General features: G+C 40.5%; 2 protein-coding genes across 8 annotated transcripts in view; one reads left to right on the top strand and one right to left on the bottom strand.

Annotated features, from left to right (window-relative positions):
- SLC20A2 (solute carrier family 20 member 2) overlaps positions 1-18658 on the top strand; it is a 108843-nt gene that overhangs the window by 386 nt on the left and 89799 nt on the right. The window contains exons 1-3 of one of the 5 annotated variants that reach the window (XM_080662883.1): positions 11962-12172; positions 16532-16936; positions 18250-18351. The exons of 1 other annotated variant lie outside the window; for it this stretch is intronic. The gene's annotated coding sequence lies outside the window, so the exon portion shown is untranslated. Of the gene's footprint in view, positions 1-11961; positions 12278-16531; positions 16937-18249; positions 18352-18658 lie in introns of those variants that run through there. 3 more of the 5 variants (XM_080662884.1, XM_080662887.1, XM_080662878.1) reach the window with 3 other exon arrangements.
- Positions 48-12149, bottom strand: SMIM19 (small integral membrane protein 19). 3 transcript variants are annotated; one of them, XM_080662890.1, is made up of 4 exons: positions 11515-11918; positions 7476-7613; positions 5297-5421; positions 48-1565 (listed from the first exon to the last, which is right to left on the bottom strand). In XM_080662890.1, exons 2-4 carry the CDS (start codon positions 7607-7609, stop codon positions 1501-1503), a joined length of 324 nt encoding a protein of 107 aa, XP_080519016.1. In that variant the 5' UTR covers positions 7610-7613; positions 11515-11918; the 3' UTR covers positions 48-1500. The 3 variants fall into 3 exon arrangements, with proteins under 3 accessions (XP_080519016.1, XP_080519015.1, XP_080519017.1); XM_080662889.1 differs by lacking the exon at positions 11515-11918 and adding an exon at positions 12008-12149 and having other exon boundaries at positions 56-1565; XM_080662891.1 differs by having other exon boundaries at positions 56-1565; positions 11035-11898.

Genomic DNA, 18658 nt, shown 5'->3' with positions numbered 1-18658 from the left:
TTTTTAGTTATGACTGTCTCTATCTAGTGGACACAGATAAAAACAATCACAATTTCATTGTGATTTATATTTATTTATATACACTATACAAATCATCTGAGATGGCCGGGTTTGAAATTTGTCCAGATTGTGTCACATGTCAGTGACAGCAAGTAAACTGTTCCTGCTCGGTTACATTCTCTGCTGATGGAAATTTACACTGTCTCCTTGAGGAAAGCAAAGTTTAAGAAGACCGTCTCCTTGCCACTCTGCTACCCCCAGCCTGTAATTATAACTGTTTAATTATACATGGTTGTAGTTATACATGGTTTTTCATTCTTTGTATAGGCAGTGCATTCACTCACTTGTGAGTTAAGAATTACTCCATTTGATCAACAATTTACCTCAGACAATATATACATTTTTGAATGATATAATTTTAAAAGAAAATGCAATTTCCCTGAATGATTTTATTTGGTCTAAACCTTTTCATTTAAAATTTATATTCTTTTACTTTACAATTATAAAGGGAAAAGAAAATAATGCTGACATATTAACCCTAACTCCTAGAATTAAGAATATTTTGGCTTAAAAAACCAATTCTTGGCCAGTTACCTGGACAGTTAAACTTCCCTGCCACTACGTTGAATGAGCTTTTACTTATGACAAAGTAGGTAAAAACATTTCAATGTACAGTAGAAAATGGTACAAGATATGAGTCTTCAGGGAAGCTTATTATGCTAAGAAAGCATAAGAAACCAGTTACGTTAAACATCGAGAGTCATATGATGAAAAGCAAGTTGCTAACAACAATTATAGAGGTGCCCATTTATTTGGCAACATGGCCCCAGTATGGTCGAAAGAAGACTCTTGTGGTGGAAATGAAACTCTAGGATTAAAGAAAAAAACAAACGAACTCCTAAGAACACACGAGGGAAAAATTCCAGAAGGCTTCCGTAATCAGCAGATGGGTATGCTTCATGATATAGAAAGACAGTCCACTATGCAAGTTCTGAAGAAGCAAGTAGTAATTCAATTAAAGAGTAGCAACCAACAGCAATGAGAACACAAATCAGTCAGTTTTCCATATTACATTTATCACAGAATACAATCTGAGAGGAAATTATACCAATGACTCGATTTCTATGTTTTATTTTACAAAAATTTCAGCTCCAAGTGGCATAAGTTTCATATTCTCGCTTCCAAATATGGGTTTTCACTCCAGATTGCATCCTGAAGAAATCAAAGGTGTTCACAAAGTAAAATCACCATCTCTGGTTACAGTCTTTCTTCCCATTTCCAGGTCTTCTGAGCCATTTTTTTATTTGCGTAACAAATGACTCAGAGATGCAATTTAAAAAAGTAAAAGAAAACACACCAAAAATTTTGGATAAAGGTCACAAGAAAAATTATCTTATGGAGACAGAAGATTTTTTAAAGATGCTGTTCATGACTTGGTGGAATTAGGAGCTTGCTACAATACTGTTTAGCAATTATTTATGTTGTTCATTTTCTGAGATTTCATTCCAGTGAGAGCTGCACACTGTCAGCTTGGTTTTGTGGCTGTTGATGGTCATACTTCCTTGCTATTAAAAAAACAAACAAAACAAAACAAAAAAACAAGAAAAAAGAGATAAACTTAATAGCAAAATAATTACTAGTTAATATCATTAAACGACAAGTCATGAATCTCAGTAAAGAATTAGCTTAGAATTAAACTTTTTTCTGTTGGAGGAAATTTTTATTATACTTTATGATCCTCTAATATCTCAACATTGCTGATATCCATTTTATATGCTATTGTATTACTATTATTTGTATATCAGGATTAGTCAGAGCTTTAAAATATGGGGTAAACATTAATTAAGCTGTTAAATTAATATTCTGCAATTGACTTCTTTCTTGCCCTTTATTTCCACTTTAAGATAATTAAGAAAAATGCTTTTGTCCACATAATAAGGAATTTGACTATATTTTAACTTGTAAGCCTAAGAGATGTATTATTATTGAACTTTGTGATTACTATAAACTTGATGGGAAAAAAAAAGCAATTCTGTATTCTCTTTGTACTTCTGAGAAATGTTTATTTGAAGAATGGTCTTGCCTGGGCTGGGAGAAGGGGTGGAAAATTGGGGGACATCTATAACACTGTCAACAAGAAAATAAAAAAATTAAAAAAATAAAATAAAATGAATGGTCCCAACCTAAAACTAGAGAAAGTACAGGGCTAAAATCTTTAGGAATGTCACTGACTATTTAGCTTTAAAATTTTCAGTCTCTTCATTGTTTCTTAGCCAAGAAAGAGATACTTCTTGTTTACAGTACTCAGGGGTAAATTCAGATTTTTGTGGCCTAAAGCTTATACAACTTTGGGAGTCCTTTTTAAGAAAAAGAATTTTGTTTGCTATTTCCTCTTGAACCACCAGACTTTGTTAGGGCTAGATATGTCACAAACACTAAGAATGCTCCAATGATCAGGGATTCAATAAATGTACAGATCCACACACACTCATTGTTTATAGAATAATGGCTTCCAAAATTGTCTACATCCTAATCCCCCCAATCTGTGAATATGTTACCTTACAGGGCAAAGGGGACTTTGAAGATGTGATCAAGGTAAGGTAAGAGAGGAGGAGATTACCCTGGATTACCTGGTCCCACCTAATCACATGGACCCTTAAAATTGGAGAACCTTTCCTGGCTGAGTTCAGAGAGGGGAAGATATAATAATGGAAGAATGAGCAGAAAGATGCAATGCTGCTGGCTCTGCATCTGAAACAGAAAGAAAACCCTGCTCATACCTAGATTTTTATTCCAGCCAAACTGTTGTAGGATTTTTTTTTATTGATTTTTTTACAGAGAGGAAGGAAGAGGGATAGAGAGTTAGAAACATCGATGAGAGAGAAACATCAATTCAGCTGCCTCTTGCACACTCCCTACTGAGGATGTGCCTGCAACCAAGGTACATGCCCTTGACCGGAATCGAACCTGGGACCTTTCAGTCCGCAGGCTGACGCTCTATCCACTGAGCCAAACCAGTTAGGGCTGTTGTAGGATTTTTAACCTATAAAAATGTAAGACAATGCATTTGTGTTGTTTTAAGCTACAAAATTTGTGATAATTTGTTATAGCAGCAATAGAAAACTGATACGCCTTACAAAGACAGGAATTCTGATCTTATTTTATGCTGTTCCCATCAAAGAAGTAAAAAAAACCTGTACACTGGGTTTATAATTGTATATGTTATACTACTGAATATACTACTGGTAGGAGGTAACTTCTGTTTTGACTAGGCATCAATGAAAACTTAATTCTTCCCTTATAATTTTCCTTACAAAGCTTCTGATGCTATACTTTTAAAAAATGCTTAAATTTTTTAAAGGATTTTTTTCTGTTGTGATAAAATATACATAAAATTTGCCATTTTAGTCAGTTTTAAGTGTTTAGTTTAGTGGCATGAACTACATTCACATTGTTGTGCAACTATCACCACCATCCAGACACAGACCTCTTTTGATCGTTCAAACTGAACTCTACCCATTAAATAATAACTCCCCATTTTCTCCTCCCCCAGTCACTGGCAACCACCATTCTACTTTCTGTCTATGAATTTGCCTCATATAAGTGAAATCATACAATATTTGTTCTTTTGTGACTTGCTTATTTTACTTAATTATAAGAATAATTATGAAGCATAATGTCTTTAAGGTTCATCCATGTTGTAGTATATGTTAGAATTGTCTTCCTTTTAAAGGCTGAATAACATTCTACTGTACTGATATTTATGTACCATTGTTTGTGTATCCATTCATCCATCAAGGACACTTGGATTGTTTCTACCTTCTGGCTATTGTGAATAAAGCTGCTATGTTAGTTTTACTGCTTAGCTTGAGCTGGTAAGCCATCCATATGGTACAAAGTGCAGAAGGAACAAAAGAAAAAAACAGTGAAAGTGTATTCCTCTTAGCTGATCAGTCCTGTAGCTGCCTACCCAGTTGCTTTCCCCAAAGGAACTGCTGTTACCAGTTCTTAGGACAAAATGTATGCTAAAGAATTTTTTATAGATTTTATTTTTCACCAAAAATTTCACTCTTTGGTTTTTCTATGCACACACACACACACACACACACACTTACATTTTTACACAGATATGTTTCTTTTAAAAAGTATCCAGTCTTTTTTCTTAAATCCCACACTCTCCCCATCAAGGTAATAATGTTAACAATCTGATGTGTATCTCTTCAAACCTTTCTCTATGCTTGCATAATTACATAGAACATTTATATTATATGTAGATAATATAAGGGATATTGTGGTCATTTGACTTTGAGTGGCATAGTATAATATACTATTACATTTTGCTTTTCTCAGCTTAATGATACACCACAGAAATAACACCCTTATTCTTTTTAAGGGTGGCATAAATGGTTGTGGTCTACAATACATTCTGACTCTGTACATTTTAAACTTTGTTTCTTCCCCACCAACTATATAGTCACCGTGTTCAGTACTATAGAACATATTGATATTGAGATATGACCCCTGACCTTGCACATTAATATCACATGCCATATTCCTGGAAGCCATTCCTCTTCTGCTTTGGCTTGTAGTAATTTACTTATAATAGAAGAGAGTGACTGCAAACTCCATAAATAAAACTTCAAAACCCAGCTAAAAGTAGCTCCAACTCAACTTTCCCTTAGATTCCCCCAAATGCTCCTGGCCACTTTAATGCCGTTCCACAGAGAGGGGGGGTACAAAGGAGGGAAAATTAGAATTGGAAGAGATAGCCATCTTAACTGATTATTAAAATAGCTATTTTTAAAAAAATATATTTTATTGATTTTTCACAGAGAGGAAGGGAGAGGGATAGATAGTTAGAAACATCGATGAGAGAGAAACATCGATCAGCTGCCTTCTGCACACCTCCTACTGGGGATGTGCCCGCAACCAAGGTACATGCCCCTGACCGGAATCAAACCTGGGACCCTTCAGTCCACAGGCTGACGCTCTATCCACTGAGCCAAACCGGTTAGGGCTAAAATAGCTATTTTTTTTTGCAAAATTTACAAAAGTACAATTCCACGTATTCATTCCTAGGGTGGTTCTCAGAGTCTTGGAAGGGCCCGTTCAAGAACAGGGTCCTGAAGCATTAACTTCATGCAAACCTCCTTTGCTGACACTGTGATGAGCATCTGAAAAGGGCACACCGTTTTCATTATCGACTATTTCTGACAACCTTTTACTAACTGGGTTCATTCCAAAAATTCTACTTTAAACATGCTTCTGTATATAGTACAGCACAGAATATACTTACAAATGGAATACATTTCCAGCTGCTGTCTTAAACGAATTTTGCTCATTGTGTCATAAAAGTTGGGTTCTGACAAAGTTTCTGCTGTAGGTGGCACACTGAATATCCTCATAATTTTCCTTTTATTCCTAAAACACAAAACCAATGCAGAAGAGAGATTTGCATTAATACCTATAGGACTATAATATTCTTAGGATCGTTGTAATGGGAAACTACATTTAAGGACTTAAATAGCAAGGAATCCATCTTTTATTTTGTCTCTGTGGATGCTTCCCTGACTCAAGTATTCTTTATTTCACTAAAAAGTATGAAGCTATATGCACTGGCCTCTGTGGCTCAGTTGCTTGAGCGTCACTCCATGCACCAAAAGGTTGCCAATTTGATTCCCAGTCAGGGCACATGGCCCAGGTTCGATCCCCAGTTGGGAGGCAGCCAATCGATGAATCTCTCTCTCTTTCCCTCTCCCTTTTTCTTTTTCTAAAAATCAATAAAAACATATTTTTAAAAAAGTATGAAGCAGTATATGTATAGCCACAGGGATATACAAAAGAAAAGAAAGTAGCTAAACACATCCACTTAATACAACAGTGATGTGCCTCTACTGTGCTTTCACTCCCTACCCTTCCAAAAGCCAAATACTGTATGGAAAAATGCATAAGCAAGAAAATATCTGACTTTTCCCCCCCTTCCCTCTCCTGTCCTCCAAATAAAGCTAACTTTCTGGGTTTGATAATAAACAAAATGTGAGCAGACCTTAACTTTGGAAAATAACAAAGAAGCATATTTCTCATATACAATAGCATGACTTCAGTGGAGCTTCTGTATGGCCATCTATTTAAAATTGATAACAGTGCCCCTACTTTTAAAACTGTGGGGTGGGAGGAGGCAGTGGCTATTTTTAGTGGAACACTGTTTCTTGCAAGTGGGCCAGTGCTGATATGTAGAGCCATCCCTCACCCATCCCCTACAGTCTAGACAGCCAATGGGTTAGCTGCTTCAGGGGTCAGGCAGCTAGGAAGGATGAGCCTGTGTGTCTGAGAGCAAATATAGGCTCTGAACTACTCCCCAGATCAAACATTCATAATTTCTGGATTACTAATTATTTTGAGCTATCTACTGTCTTTTTTACTTTGGCAGAGGATACCATAAAGTACGTGCCTATAAGCAGAAGCAACTCAGTTCAACTAATAGTGCTTTTCCTTTCCAAAGCAGCTTCCCACCCCCGCCCCCCCAAAAGGGAAAGGAGTCAGAGAGAGTATGAGAGAGAACAGTTACATTATGCTACGGAATCTAGAATTAAAGTAGGAAATATTTATTTATACTATGTGACACACCAGGCCTTGTTCTCAAGGGACTGAAGTTTTTGTGGAATAGACAGATAAGTAATCAGATAATACCATATTGTTCAACTAGAGGCCCAGAGCATGAAATTTGTGCACTTGGGGGTGAGGGGGTGTCCCTCAGCCCGGCCTGTACCCTCCTGTGGGGAGCGGGCCTAAGCTGGCAGTCGGACATCCTTAGCGCTGACCTGGAGGCGGGAAAGTCTCCTGCCACTGCCGCTGCGCTCGCCAGCCATGAGCCCAGCTTCCGGCTGAGCAGTGCTCCCCATGTGGGAGCATACTGCCAACTAGGGGGCAGCTCCTGCGTTGAGCGTCCGCCCCCTGGTGGCCAGTGTGTGTCATAGCAGCCGGTCGTTCCGCCGTTTGGTCGATTTGCATATTACCCTTTTATTATATAGGATAAGTGCTATAAAATAGTCTTGTACGGGAAACAGAAGGGAACACTTAAAATGTGCAAAGAGAGAATTGCTAAACACACAGGAGTAGTGTCTCTGCATTTTAGGGACATGGGCCAACATGTGTGCTCATCCAAGGGTGCCAGTGAACACAGGCTGGGTGATAAAATGGAGCTGTGTTAGATATGATAGAATGGGAGTATAGTGCAGCGGGGCTGGGTGCCAAGGGCTACACTTAAATCTCCATCTCTTAAAGCAACAGGGTTTTCCAAGCCAAACCTCAGTGCCCAGTGCTCAAGGGCATAAGCAGACAGTGCTTTCAGAGCAGGAACAAAAATGTTGATGACATTATTTTTGTGCGTTCAATTTAGATCAAACAAACAAACAAATCTGTAGAGCTTTTAAATGCCCAGTTTCTTATCTGCCCTGAAGTACTCAAAGATTTACCTCTTGGCATACATGAAGAGACCAAAGCTAACGAGGATCACTACCAAGTAAACGTTGGTGGCTTCGTTCCAGGCCTCATGAACGCTGTAATCGATAGAGCCATCATCACCCATCACTCCGTAATCCCCAGGCATGTGGCTGAAAGAGAGAAAAAAAGAACCAGGGTTTCTGTTAGTGAGGGATGGTATGACTGGAGAAGGGCTGGCAAGCATACAGCCAACCCCAGCCCTGCTGCCTGTTTCTGTATGGCCCAGGAGCCAAGAATGGCTTTACATTTCTAAACAGATACATTTTAAATGGTTATAATAACCTACATAATTTCCTTGATTTTTGCCTCAGAGCTCTCAAAGCCTAAAATATTTTTAATCTGGTCCTTTAAGAAAAAGTTGGTCAACCCCTGGTCTAGATAACTAAGGCATGTAACATATCCCCCCTTATATTTTATTTTTAAATCTTTATTGTTGAAAGTATCATATATGTCCCCCTTTTTTTCCCATTGACCCTCTCCAGCCTGCCCCACCCTCTACCCCAGGCCTTCACCACCCTATTGTCTGTGTCCATGGGTTATGCATATATGCATACAAGTTCTTTGGTTGATCACCTTCCCTTATTTTTTTAAAAAAATATTTTTATTGATTTCAGAGAGGAAGGAAGAGGGGGAGAAACATCAATGATGAGAGAGAATCATTAACTGACTGCCTCCTGCACACCTCCCCCAGGGGATTGAGCCCACAACCCGGGCATGTGCCCTGACTAGAAATCGAACCCAGGACCCCTTCGTCCATGAGACAACATTCAATCCACTGAGCTGCACCAGCCAGGTGTCCTCCCCTTATTTTTTACTTTGAAACATTACAGCTTCTACATAAAGGTTAAAACTTGGGATTAAAAAATCGTATTAGTAAAGGGATACAGGCTGAAATATCACTGCACAGTCTCCAAACAGTGACTATCACCCAGGTTAAAGCAAGTGAATACTCTGAAACACAGGCCCAAACAACTGGCTGTGATGTTCAGAAAGTGCTGCACTCGTGACAGCAGCCCAGAAAAGATGTGACAGCCATGACGATGCTCTTCCACAAGCCGCCCATGCAACTGGAAAACGTCTGGAGCTTTATCTAGTTTTGGTTGACTGGCCAAATGTGGTTGAAAGAAGCTATGGGATAAAAAGTTACTTTTTTGCTATTTACACAGCTGTGACTTCTATTCATGGAAATGCATTCTTTGGACATTCCCACAGAAAATAAGAGTGGTAATAGCAACTGTATCAACTAGGCAGTAAAAGAGCAATGGTTTCTTATTTGTGTTTGGGAAGGTAAATGAATTTTCCCTTTAATAGAGAGTTCCTCCTTTGTGTTGGACATAAAAGGTAAGTCTAAGTAAAATGACCTAATATGTAAAAGAAATCCAGAAGTGTTATTTTAGACATTCTTAAAAAGGAAGCTGAACAAAATGATAGGTGATAACTGTACTGTAGTTTTTAAGAATAAAACAGCCATTTTCTAATACCAAGAAAAAGAGTATCTGAAATGTCCAAGAAATTGTTTTGCAATTTCCCCATAGATATTCTCTAACAATGAAGACATTGCAGAACTTCATCCACTGAAATATTTTTCAACCTGTAAGCCTTCAAAATAATCTATAATGTAGATTTGGCTCAGTAAGTTGATAAGTGTGTATTAAGGGCAGAGTCTGCTTTCTTTCTTACAGTGTGCCTCGGCATAAAATTAATAAAATTTCCTCAGAGGTCTGCTGCTAAGCCAAGTGGCATGTTTGTCCCTTGCTGATATCTGAAGTCTTTGTCAGACATTTGAGGACATAATGTACTCATTTACAATAAAGTGAGTATCATGAATGGCATTGAACTTAAACTGTTAACACTGAGGGGAAGAATAATTTCCCTAAAACATCTATTGGTGTCTGATGAATATAAAGATGTCTTGTAAAAATTAGCCAGGGAATAATAAACAGAACTTACTTTAAATTATAGTAATCTATAGATGCAAGATCTAAATCAGGGGTCCTCAAACTTTTTAAACAGGGGGCCAGTTCACTGTCCCTCAGACCGTTGGAGGGCCAGACTATAGTTTAAAAAAAAAACTATGAACAAATTCCTATGCGCACTGCGGGCCTGGGACGAGTCGGCTGCTAAGCAGGACAGGCAGTGGCACCCGGCGGGCCGGATAAATGTTCTCGGCGGGCCGCATGTGGCCCGCGGGCCGTAGTTTGAGGACCCCTGATAAATACTAAACATCAGACCATATCTATATCCTATATATTAAAGTCTAGCTGTGAATTTTCTTTTAAGAGAGTAAGAGGCACAGGGGGATTTGGCACAGAGTTTCAATTCTTATTCCTTAAAACTGAACTGCAGAGTTTCTCTGAATATAATAATTATGATCAATAATAAGTAATCAATCTACTTTAGGAATGAAAAATTTTGGAAGACCAGAGACTAATAATTGCTTATGATTTATGATTTTGTTGGTTCCAAAATGTAAAATAACAATAACTGTGTTTGGCAAAAAGAGATGACTTTAGATGTCTGATTTAAGATGCTGAAAAAGGCCAGGAACAATTATTCAGCAAAGATGGTAGCTTTCAGGATTGGCAGTTATTAACAAGTCAGGGAAGAAGCAGGAAACATATAGCAGTGGCCACTAGAACATTTGGCAGGTGCCATTTATCTGACAAATTATGAAAGTGTTTCCTACCTGTTTCCTAACACCTGAATGGATCTGAACCAGGTTAATTTCTGGCTTCAATTTTTCACAAAATTCTGTTTATGTACCACTCAATAAATGGTGTAGTCCTACAGAGCTTATCTTCCTCCTGCTACAAATATGCCAGTAATTACAGAGGATTTCAAATTATTGCTGACCCAGACGGTAAAAATTTAACGTGAATTATATAACATACATTAGACGACATCATTTGGTATGCAATGACACTACTGTTCCACAGTTCCAGGGAAATGCACTGGAGGTATGTTTAGTACTGTTGTTGTGAAAGATCTGTACTGAGGGTAGACCTGTCCTGTCCACTTCTCCATCATGACCAATGGCATGGCTTTGTAAGGCTGCCAGGAATGAAGAATGGTTTTGTCCAAAGTCACAGTATGGACCGATGGCTCACGTGTGGCCTGAACTATGACCACCCCCTTCCAGCATGCCACAGTCTAACCAAGCACACATACAGACACCGGAGCGGTTCCCGCATACCACCACAGCCTTCCTCTTGAGTGTAAAGCAAAATGCCCAGGGGCATTAAAATGTAACTAGCCTGTGCTTGGATCATGATTCATGGATTTCTCAAATTCATCATTTGAGAAAACTAAACTTTTTTCTTACGTTTTTCCTGTACAGTAATGCTTGGACGATTTCAGCAGCTAGGGTGAGCTGACTTAAGTCCCAGGTAAATACTAGTATCCAGAGATAACGTTGATAAAAATATGACAGCTAGGGTTTAGTTTTAGTTTGATAAACTTTTACGTTGATAACTAGAAGTTTTCTAGGGATTAGTGATTATATCATAAATTTTAAAATTAGCTTGCTGATACCATGTCTAGGTGGTTCTAAAGTGGATTATCACTTGTCATCGTGTCTTGAATGTTATCATTTTTGTCTCTCAAAGAGTGCTTTGTTATTTTGATACAAACTCAGATTAGAATCACTTATACAGTTCCAAGAGTTCCTCCTAACACAATCCATTGCATAACCGTGATTTTCTCTTTCTCAGTCCTCTGAAACACTGAAGGATTGGGTTGCCGAGTCAGAAGGGTACACAAGCTAACATAGGCCTTCAGGAGGAAGCCAAGGGAAGGCAGGCAAGTAACATTTGAGGGTTCACGTGCTGGGCAGCCCACATGTTCCTTCAATCTTCACAACCACCCTGCGGGGAGGCACTAAAGCTCCATTTTACAGCAGCACCTGGGATGGTGGCGGTGGTCACACAGTATAACTTGCCCAAATGTCACACAGTCTAGGGGGGGGTTGTCACATGCATTTGACTCCCAAGCCTTAACTCTTCCGGCCCTGACCTCAATCTTGTGAGACCTGCTCCTCCAGGGGAAAAAAAAAAAAAAATCCAGTTGAGCGGGTCCAGAATATAATCCTTCTCAGGAAGTGGCCGCAGGCAGGGGCCTCCAGAGCTGCCAGGTCGCCGCGTTTCCGCCGCTCGCTGGCTGAGTATGATTCAAGCTTCACACACTCCCGCTGAACCCCCGGCGGGGCCGGCGCGCCCGCCCAGTGAGCGCCGCAGAGCGGCTACTTCCACTTCCCCGTCTGCGTTTCTGGAACTCGGGGCCTCACTATTCCCTGCGACCCCGAGAGGCTCCGAACACAGGAAAGGCAGGTATTCGGGGCCTCACAGCACCCGGAGGGGGGCGTGGGGCGGGCGCGACTCCATCCCCCTTCCACCCTCCCTCCCCTGCGGGGCCGGGGCGGGGCGGGGCGGGGCGGCGCGCGGGCGGGGGGCGGGGTCGGGTGACGCGAGATCGGGCCCGGGACGCGCAGGGACGCGGGTCCACTCACACTGCTCGCTCCGGAGGCGGCAGGCGGCCAGGCTGCTCGGCGCGGGGCCCTTTTCCCCGGAGTCGGGGCCGGGCTCGCGGGAACCGGTTACCGCACGGACCTGAACGACCTCTGCTTCGTCATTTCCTGCCGGCCCGTCGGTTTCCGGAAGAGACGAGGAACCAGGTCTTTCCCTCCCCGCCCCCCTCCGTCCCCCTCCGCCCCCCTCCACCCCCACTAAGAGTGTTTGAACGGGAGAGACGCAGCGACGGCCCGGTGCCGCCCCCGCGCGTGAGTGGAGCCGGGCTCCCTTCCCCTCCCCCGTGGCGCGTCACCGCCGGCCCCGCCCCCGGCCCCGACCCCCGGCTGCGCGCCGCCCTCTGCGGGTCCCCGGCCGCGCGCGCCGCCCACTGCGGGTCCCAGCCGCGCGATCTCGCCCCCGCGGGAGGGCGGGCCGGGGCTGCCGGGCTGCTAGTGGGCGTGGGTCTCGGCGCCCCCGCCGGGAGGTCCACGTGGATCTAGCGGCTGTATGCTAAACCCGGCGGGAAGGAGCGGTGCCTGGTCATTACCCCGGAGTTCCCTGCCTCTTCCCGCCCCATTTCGGCGCGCCCCGGGTGTGACTCTCGGCGTGGGAGGGGGAATGTGCTTTGTCCCACGGATCGAGATTGGGCTGGGAAACACAAAGATTTTCTTTTTCCTAATGAGGGCGTAGGGTTACTTTTAATATTCACCTTAATATTTATTTAAGAAAGCATATGCTCTCCAAACTATCTTTCCATTTTCCCGATGGTAATAAATGATGTGTTACCGAGACTCTTTGAAGTGCTATAAAAAACTGGATGCTGTAATAGTGACACTGTAGATATTTTTAAAAATTTGTGTAGGGACTTGAAAAATATATTTTCTAGCCTGAGGCAGGTAATGAATTTCTGTAGGATTCCAGTGTTTGGAAGTTATCAGGTTTCAGGGGTTGGTGCAGCAGCCTTGCAAATAAATGGTCACTTGCCCACGTGCTGAGGTCTTAACTATTCATTTTGAGCTAGTTCTCTAGGATCACCTCACTGCTAATTATAATTCATGCTAGACCATGTAGGGGTTGTATTCTTAATTGGTAAACAGAGATAAGAGCCAGTATTTAACACTACCCCTTAGGAAGTGTTCTCTGCTGCTTTGTAGGTCATTTTGTTACTGTTAAACTTACCTTTGTCTCTAGATGAATAGCGTGACTTTACACTAACGTACTGGCTTTATTTATAGTATTAAATCATGTTAGCTTATACATGTTCTATGTATGCATAATCATATAATTTTACAATCATTTAGGTTTACTAAAAAGTTGGAAAATTAAAAACAGTATTAATGAGCAATGTTGAGTAATGATTGTTTGCCGGGCCTGTGCCAAATGGTCTACATGTTTTATCACATTCAGTCTGCCAGGATAACTTTTGCATAAGCATAGGTTGCTCAAAAGTATTTGAGTACATGAGTTTGATTTGAAAGTGGCCAAATGTGGAATATATACATATATTAATTACTACTGTTTTCGCTTCTGTAAAATGAAGGTGTTGGCAATATACAATGACTCATAGAGTAAATTAATGTGTTTTTCAAGGTGGAAGATGGCTTTAAAATTGCGTAGAACTGCAATTAGTCCATTTATTTGAGTATTCAGTAGTTTCCAAAGCCCTGTATCTCTTATTTATCCAAATTCCCATTGTGTATCATTGTCACCCAATTCTTGGACATTGGAAAAGGTTAACATTGGGAAAGCCTTAATGGCCCTTTCTGAAAGGCCTCTTTCCATATTTAGTTTCTAAGTGACATTCCTAATTAAGGATTAACAAATGACAATGAAACGGGAAGAGTAATTTTCTGATACCAACCAAGGAAATGAAAAACAGTGAGCTGGCTATTGCTTTGTTAATAAGTCTAACATTCATGGTTATATGAGTGTTAAGAATGTTATATTATCTACATTGCAGGGGTTCTCCTTAATATTTCAGATTGCCATTAAATAACTGAAACATGTTCAGTGTTGAATCTAGTACATTGTGCATTAAGAAAAGTTTTTGGTTGGATTTAATTAAGCAGTTTGACTTCCTTAAGCAAGAAGTTTATTTTGATTGTGTTTCCACAGATACAATCTAATGATTTATATAGACACTAGAGGCCCAGTGCACGAATTCGTGCATGGGTGGGGATGCTCCACCTGGCTTGCAATCGGGCCGTCTCGCCCAGTCCCAATTGGGACTGATCGGGCTGATTTGGGCCGTCTGGCTTGGGGGAGGGACCGCGGGAGGTTGGTTGTGGGAGCGCACTGACCAGCAGGGGGCAGCTCCTACGTTGGGCATCTGCCCCCTGGTGGTCAATGTGCATCATAGTAACTGGTCAACAGTCATAATGATTGCGTAGGCTTTTTATATATATATGTGTAATATAGATAGATAGATAACAATGATGAGAATGATGGTGGGACCTAACAGTTTCCATCTTGGGAGAGTAGTAGTAGTTGAAAAGACTGGAAAGAATAAGGGAAGTATTTGAAAATGTGTCTTATTTGTGATTAGAGCATATTGGACTTTACCTGTCTTCTGATTCCAGTGGGCTATCATTGGCAAGGAAAAGATTGAGAATGCTTTGCCAGTTGGTGTTTATAAGAGAGTTCCTTTAATTAAAGGCATTCTGTTTGGGGAAGGGATGAGTGGAGAGTTGTCACCAATGGAGGATGTAAGAAGAAAAAGATGCATGCGTTTTGTTTTGGAGTTAATGCTCCATTGTGTCTAACTGACTCTTGCCATCACATCTTCAGGCACTTTCCTCGTAGATGTTTGATATTTGTATGCAGCCACTTGGAGATAAAGTAAAGAAGGGGAAAGGTGGGGGGAACAAAGCACAAGGGTATACAGCAAATAGGTTATATTTGGACAAAATTTAGGAGCTGGGCCTTCACAGCTTCTATTATGAAAACCGTTCAAATATGATTGAGTGTATGTGTTTGTAAATCTCTTACATGTTATTTATATGCCAGAAACATGGAGACTATCCCTTTAATGTGCTTCATAACCAATGGAAGATACTTAGAGTACATTACATGGGAAGTTATTGAATTTTTCTTTGCAGCCATTTCTGTATGTTTTGTCATTGTTAGAAAGCTGGAGTGACCCATGATACCAGTATTGGCTCCTGCTTATAAGGCATTTAAGCAATGTTGTGTTTCATCAGATTGGAAGACAAGTCCTTCTGGTTCCCTTTTTCAAAACTTGGCTCTCACGTGGAGGGCCCTTTAAACTTCCAGAGTGCGAGGACCTTCTCTGTGTCACTCATTGCCATATGCCCAGAGCCTAGAACAGAACCTGGCATATGGAAGGTGCTGAGTAAATATTTGTGAAATGAACAAAAATATATCGGAATCTTTTCTTTCCACTAATGAAGATCCCACTTACCATTAGGGGCAGGAACACTCCAGTCTTACCCTCTCCACAGAGTCCACAGACCACAATGAGCCTTTGAATGTTAGCTGTTTATTTTAGTTCAGCCGTGGGCAAACTACGGCCCGTGGGCCGGATCCGGCTGTTCTATCCGGTTCTCTTGCTCTCCCCTCCGCTCCTTTACTTTGAATTTATATTAGTTCACACAAACACTCCATCCATGCTTTTGTTCCGGCCCTCCGGTCCAGTTTAAGAACCCATTGTGGCCCTCGAGTCAAAAAGTTTGCCCACCCCTGATTTTAGTTGGTAGTATTTTAGTTAGGCAAACATTGTGTACACACGTGAAACAGCACAATAATTTGGAGCTAAATAAAACAAAGTAATAATAGCTAACATTTATGTAGGGTTTTGAATGTGCCAGATGCTGCCCTAGGCATCTTTACATGTTAATTTATTTAACTCTTACAACAATTCTTTGAAATAGGTTCATAATAATCCCATTTTTCAAATGAGGAAATGGAGGCACAGCAAGGTAATTAGGTTACTTGCCAAATATCACAATGCAAGTAGTAAGTAGGGAGACAGGGGATATGAAACCAGGCAGTCTAGTTCTGAACTGGTGGTTTCTCTGGGGAGTTTTACTTTACCAAAGACGGAAGAGACATCTAAAAGTTGACACTACGTTCTCAGCTGTAAAAGTTCAAGGTAGCATAAAAGATTGCAGTGACTCTGAGCTGCAGAAATAATGCTGCATTTTCCAGAGAGCAGAGGTTGATAATGAAGTGGTTTAAAAGAGGGCACTGCATTTTGATATTAGAAACTGAATTTTGAATCTCAGAACTGAGTAAGGATTAAATGTAACTCTTTAGGTATGGAATTCTAAAACAGTAATTCATCAGGACATAGAACAGTGACTGTTTTATTTAGTGTCAGAAAACTAATGTAAAATAAAGTAATATTAAAGACACTTGCTATCTTACCGTTTTTCTCTTTAAAACACTTACTAGATTTAAACGCTAGCAGTAGTAATTTACCAGAATGTGAGTGTTATTGACGGTTTCCTGTGCACTTCTGTCCATTTGCTTTGTTGTGTGAAATCTTGATCCATTTTTTTCAGCTTGTCTTGGGCAATAGAGTACATTATTGGGGCCAAGAGGCCTCTTCAAACCAAGTTATATTTAAAGCCACCATAAAATTATGCTGTTGCTTTGGTAACAAACCTGGAGTGAAGTCATTTTGAAGCCATGTGGAATTAGATGAGGGCCCACAAACAAAATCCGGCAAGATGAAGAAAAATGGTATTCTCTGAAAGCCCAGTTTTGTATCCCTTTGTCGGGAGCTGACAATATTATTTTGGGATGTTGGGCATCAACAGAGTCACTGGCTCTAAAAGACTGCACAGATAGGGGAATACATTCATCACCGACCCACAGCCGAGGAATCAGAGGAGGAAGTGCCTTTGAATGAAGCATGGGCCACCACCCTGGTTAGCAGCAAGGGAGGACACACGCTCGCTCTGCAGGTATAGTATTCTGTGTTACGGATCACTTCTGCTGGATAGGAGGTCATGACGTTGAGTCAGTGAAGAAATTATGTATGCTGCTGCCATTTTAACATCAGCACATGTTTTGGGATGGCCTGTCATAGAAACAACTTATATCTATGAATATTGTCCCACAGTCCTGTTCTATTTAAATCCCTGAGAAAATAATTTGGAAAATTTGGTTTAAAATCTGTATTTATATTTTTATCCAATTGGCATATGAGCCTTAATTGCAGGCTCTTCCCTAAATTGGGGGGGTTTAGGGAAAGGAAGGGGATACACTGATTCATATTTTAAACCTATCAAGCTGGATAATTTAATGAAATGTGTACCCCCATTTTATGGATTTTAGGGTTGTAGAACTGGATCCTGAACATGATCTAGTGTGGTGGTTCTCTAAGTAGGAGTAGACGTCAGAATGACCCAGGCTTTATTGTAAAAGTATCATGTTTTAGCCCAGTGGTCGGCAAACTCATTAGTCAACAGAGCCAAATATCAACAGTACAACGATTGACATTTCTTTTGAGAGCCAAATTTTTTAAACTTAAACTTCTTCTAACGCCACTTCTTCAAAATAGACTCGCCCAGGCCGTGGTATTTTGTGGAAGAGCCACACTCAAGGGGCCAAAGAGCCGCATGTTGCTCGCGAGCCGCAGTTTGCCCACCACGGTTTTAGCCTAACCCCAGGAGCATGGCTTGCACATCTGTATTTTAAACCACCTGCCCTTGTAAGAAGAACCAACCCTGTATTTTATAGATAAGAAAATCAGGGCAAAGTCAGATGACTTGCCTATAGCTGTTTCGGTAGTACCAAATGTTATCACCAGATAATACGTAATTTCATGGCTGGGAGAAATTTTCTAGGTCACCAGTTTAGTAGCCCATTTTACAGCTCTGTATAAACCAGGCTTGTTCATAACATTTCCAGGTAAGATATGAATGTAGAGACATAGTGTTTTCTCAAAGCCCATCTTCTCTCCTGGCCATGGTAAAATTCAAAAAGTCAATCACCAGAATTTCTGTATAATCTCAACTGATTTTTTAAATTAATTTTAGGAACTTTCAATTATTTGACGTAATTTTATTGTATACCCTGTGATGCCCTGTTAAATTTTGGGGAAAATACAGTATATTTAAAGTTGAAGTGAGATATTAAATTTTTATTTGAATTACTTATTTTTCCATCTTAGCTAAAATGTAAGCCAGAAATGTGTGAGAATTTTCACTGCTTTTTTTAGTTTTGTGTTTTAAAATGTGATTGATTTTTAACCTTTTTTTTTTTTTTTTTAAAGGCATCTTACGTTGGAAACAGCACAATTCGGCTCCCATGTTCTCTTTGAGTATGAGAGAGAATCCTAGTTTCAGCATGTCCCCAATAGAGACCAAAGAACCAGGTTTGTTTCTTCTTCAAGATGTCTGCTAAATCCTGTGGAGCAGCAACTATTTCTAAAAGTAAATAATAATATCAGATGCCTGTGAATGGACTATATGGCCAAGAGACTCATTAAGATATTCATGGAAGAATGGTAAAAAGCTGAAGACATGGCAAATTTCAAGAAGTGACCCCCCCCATGTTATTCAGGATTTTTGAGCAGCCAAAAGAAGATAGTTCTGAAAATATAAGTGACAAGATGCTAGCATATTTCTTTACATGTTTCTTATATTATCTTTGTTAACTCATCTGCTTTTGCATATAATATT

Source organism: Plecotus auritus (assembly GCF_963455305.1).
Source record: "Plecotus auritus genome assembly, chromosome: 3".
Classification (NCBI taxonomy): domain Eukaryota; kingdom Metazoa; phylum Chordata; class Mammalia; order Chiroptera; family Vespertilionidae; genus Plecotus; species Plecotus auritus.
Note: the sequence above shows the minus strand (reverse complement) of the source record. Positions and strands in the feature narration are given on the sequence as shown.